The 3,909-nt window shown below is 43.0% G+C and overlaps 1 protein-coding gene across 1 annotated transcript in view; it reads right to left on the bottom strand.

Annotated features, from left to right (window-relative positions):
• Positions 1–3,909, bottom strand: part of LOC125485049 (rho family-interacting cell polarization regulator 1-like) — a 28,771-nt gene that overhangs the window by 13,294 nt on the left and 11,568 nt on the right. Inside the window, exon 2 of the mRNA XM_048605991.1 lies at positions 2,013–2,138. Coding sequence (XP_048461948.1) covers positions 2,013–2,138 — 126 coding nt within the window. The remainder of the gene's footprint in view (positions 1–2,012; positions 2,139–3,909) is intronic.

Raw genomic sequence — 3,909 nt, 5'->3', positions numbered from 1 at the left:
GGCTTACAAAAGAACCTCACCATTGCAGAAAATCAGATTATGATCTGCTCTTGAAATTCTTCCTTCCCTGACCTCTGATAATGATTCCCACATCCTTAAGAAAACGTTTTCCCTGTCCCTCATTTGTGAGAGGTGGCATCTGTTTGTGTGCGTGGTAAGGGGTGAAAGAAAAATAGATTCACTTTTGGACTGCCTTTCCACGCCATTACAGACCATCAGAAGATGAACAACTTCATGACTAACTTTAAAATATTGCTAAATTTACAAAAACCCAAGTTAGCCATAATTCTGTTGCACTTCGTATCTTATGGACCTGGCTCCCATGATAGGACAATGAGTTTACTCAGTGAATACCAGAAAATATAGAGCCAGGAACATTCAAGGCTCAACTCAACCTGTCTGGGAAGTGACAATACAAATGTTGCACTTGGCCTCAATGTCCTGGGGTATTAGCGGGTGGGGAAGAATGGAAACGATCAGACAGGATTCCCATTCCCTATTTTACAACCCAATGATGCCACATCCTGCAAAGATCACTTGCCGGGTAAGGCTCAGTCATGATGCCTGTGCAACTTACCAGTCTTCCAACTCTCACCATTAAGATTTACACATGAGGAATGGGCATTTGAGAGTTTCACTAGTGAGCAGTTACGTGTGACCATTTCACCAATAAAGAGTCAAAACCTTCAATGAAGGAAAATAAAAGCAAAGTTCAAAGATGTTAAATAAAACCAACAAATGCTGGAGAAACTCAGCAGGTTTGGCAGCATCTGTGGAAATAACTCTGATTCCAAGTTATGTCCACAGATGCTGCCAGACCTACTGAGTTTATCCAGCATTTTGTCTTTCTCCAGCTTCAATAAAGAAGCTTGCCATCTTGCTGTAAATAGTGATGATGAAACTTGCAGAAATTCATCAAGGCTACTTAGGCAGCATCTTCCACACTCATGACTGCTGCCATTTAGAAGAACAAAGGCAGCAAATACATAGGAGCACCAACACTTGCAAGCTCCCCTCCAAGATTCTCACCATTTTGACTTAGAAATGGTAATTCTTTCAGTGTTGCCAGGTGAAAATCCTGTAACACCCTCCCTCACAGCATTGTGGGTGCACCTACACCAAATGCACTGCAATGTTTCAAAATGGCAGCTGACCACCACTTTCTCAAGGCCAACGAAGGATGAGCAATAAATGCTGGTCCAGCCAGCAACACCAACATCCCATAAATGCATCAAAATAACAAATTTTACAAAATACTGAGAGACTTTTGCCCCCATCGAGTCCAACAAATGCAGTCCAAACTCAGCAGATCTTCTTTCCTGTGCAGCTGCTATTTCAATTTACAGAGTGCCTAAAATTTAACAACATGATTTATGATCACCACAAGTTACAAGAAATAAGAACAAAAAGTACTGGAAAAACTCAGCAACTCTGGCAGTGTCTGTGGAGAGAGAAAGTTAACATTTTGGAGTCTGAAATGGCTCTGTAGGAAGCCAGACTTGAAACTGTGCATACAGTGGAAACATACAGATACATAACTGCAGTCCTCCATATGATATGTTCAGCTGGACAGTCAGAATAAGACTGTGTACAAAGTTTTTGAGAGGTTGGAGATCATTTGGATGTTCTTCTGTGAGGGATACTGCAGCATGGAACAGGATGAGGAGAGAAAAGAAATTGTAGCTTCTAGGTTTTGTTTTTAATTTCAATTTTTACTTAAAAGGATTTTATTTTTAGCACGGGCAACATTAACAGAGTATTTGGCTTTTTAGTCTGACAGTTTGTGGTAATAAAATTTGAAGTCACTTCTTGCAGAAATCTTTGCATAAACTGACCTCCTGCTGAAGAATTTTCTCTTCGTAAACAGGAACAAGTTTAGTAAACAAAGTCATGACGGATGTCTCATTGCACCATCTGAGAACACTAAAAACTTAATCATTCTCTCCGAACAGATTTTATTCGATGAAACTTAATAACTGCAAGGTAAGTGAGCGAGTTTGAGAGGTCCTCACCTTGATTGACAGGAACTCTGTAACAAGAGGTTGGAATACCATCTCCTCGCCGTCCCACACTTGCTTCCCATTTGCTTCAATGCGACCTTTCAACTTCCACCGCTGGCGGCCATATTTCATGAATATCTGGCAACAGATGTTGGTTGGATTTATGACACATCATGAGTACATTCATCCCCCTACTCTCCCTCAGATCAAAATTTAAAAAATCAAAATTCCTTTAGCAATAATATCAAGATATTGTTTAGTCAAAACCTTTTACTCTAACTACACTTTGCAATTTTTAGACATTTGTGTCAAAGTGCACCATTATCAAACAGCTCCTGTATTCACAGTTTGGAGTAAAAATGTAAACTTTGCTGTACTGTGCTTTCAAGCAAATTCCCCAAAGGTTTTGCATGTTTATCCAGTGAGGAGCCAAGCCAAACACGAGAAAATCTCATGAATGATTCCCAGTTTTTGTGCTGAAGTAGCTAATTTTATCAGTAGCAGTGCTACAACTAACCTCACCACCCAGGTTAAAAAAAACCAAAACAGGCCGAGGAACCAACTGTGCTTCTGTTGCACAAAAAAAAATGAAGCAAACACAGTAATTATAGAGGTGAACTGTTGGAAAGGATAGCCTTAGTGAGGAAGGAAATATTAAGTTGTTGTGCACCTTTGAAAGTGAATAAATAGCCAGGTTTGGAAGAAAGGCACCTCAAATGAACAAGAATAACAACAGAGGTTCTGGCAATCTATTCTCAATTCTCTTAAGTTACTGACATGCTGCCAAAGGACTGCTAATGTTGTACTGTTGTTTGATAAAGGTAGGACGGGGTAGGTTGATTAATAGACATCAGTCAACCAAACCTCAGTTATGGACAAATTACTGGAGAACATTCTTGAGAGACAGAATAAATCTTTAGTGAGTAAGACAGTTTGACAAACCCAAATAAAATTTAAGGCTGAAGGAAGAGAGATAGTAGGAACTGCAGACGCTGGAGAATCCGAGACAACAAGGTGCAAGGCTGGATGAACACAGCAGGCCAAGCAGCATCATAGGAGCAGAGAGGCTGACGTTTCGGGCCTAGACCCTTCATCAGAAAAGGGGGAGGGGAAGGGGGTTTTGAAATAAATAGGGAGAGAGTGGGAGGCGGATAGAAGATGGATAGAGGAGAGGATAGGTGGAGAGGAAACAGACAGGTCGAAGAGGCGGGGATGGGGCCAGGAAAGGTGAGTGTAGGTAGGGAGTTAGGAAGGGGATAGGTCAGTCCAGGGAGGACGGACAGGTCAAGGGGGCGGGATGAGGTTGGTCGGTAGGAGATGGAGGTGCGGCTTGAGGTGGGAGGAGGAAGAACAGGTTAGGGAGGCAGGGACGAGCTGGACTGGTTTTGGGATGCGGTGGGGGGAGGGGAGATTTTGAAACTTGTGAAATCCACATTGATACCATTGGGCTGCAGGGTTCCTACTATCTCTGATTCGATTTTAACCCCACTGCGAAGCCTCTTCTAAGGATGCCTAACCTGAAGAAGTTACCCTCCTCCCTCCGGACAAACCTCAAGGGATCTCTCTCCCACTGCAACTCTCTCGTAATCTCTTCGGCCCTGAAACTGCTCGACCACGTCCTGAAGCAAACCAGGTACTACAGCCACATCACCTTCCTTAGCACCTGCCTACGGAACCAGATCATCCCCAATGGACTACAATCCACATTCAAGCCTTCCCAATTTGGCCCCAACCGTGATAATATCTACACTCATGGTGTTGAGATCCTTCAGAAGCGTTTCTCCCTGCGACTCCTGAAACACACACTTGCAGCAATGCGCCGGCATCTCCAGGCACTACAATCAAGCCTACCCCAGCTCAGAGCCTCCCTCTCCCAGACCTGCAAAGGACCTCTCCTGTTTTTTATTCT

The sequence above is a fragment of the Rhincodon typus genome, chromosome 15, assembly GCF_021869965.1.
Source record: "Rhincodon typus isolate 14 chromosome 15, sRhiTyp1.1, whole genome shotgun sequence".
NCBI classification, from domain to species: domain Eukaryota; kingdom Metazoa; phylum Chordata; class Chondrichthyes; order Orectolobiformes; family Rhincodontidae; genus Rhincodon; species Rhincodon typus.
Note: the sequence above shows the minus strand (reverse complement) of the source record. Positions and strands in the feature narration are given on the sequence as shown.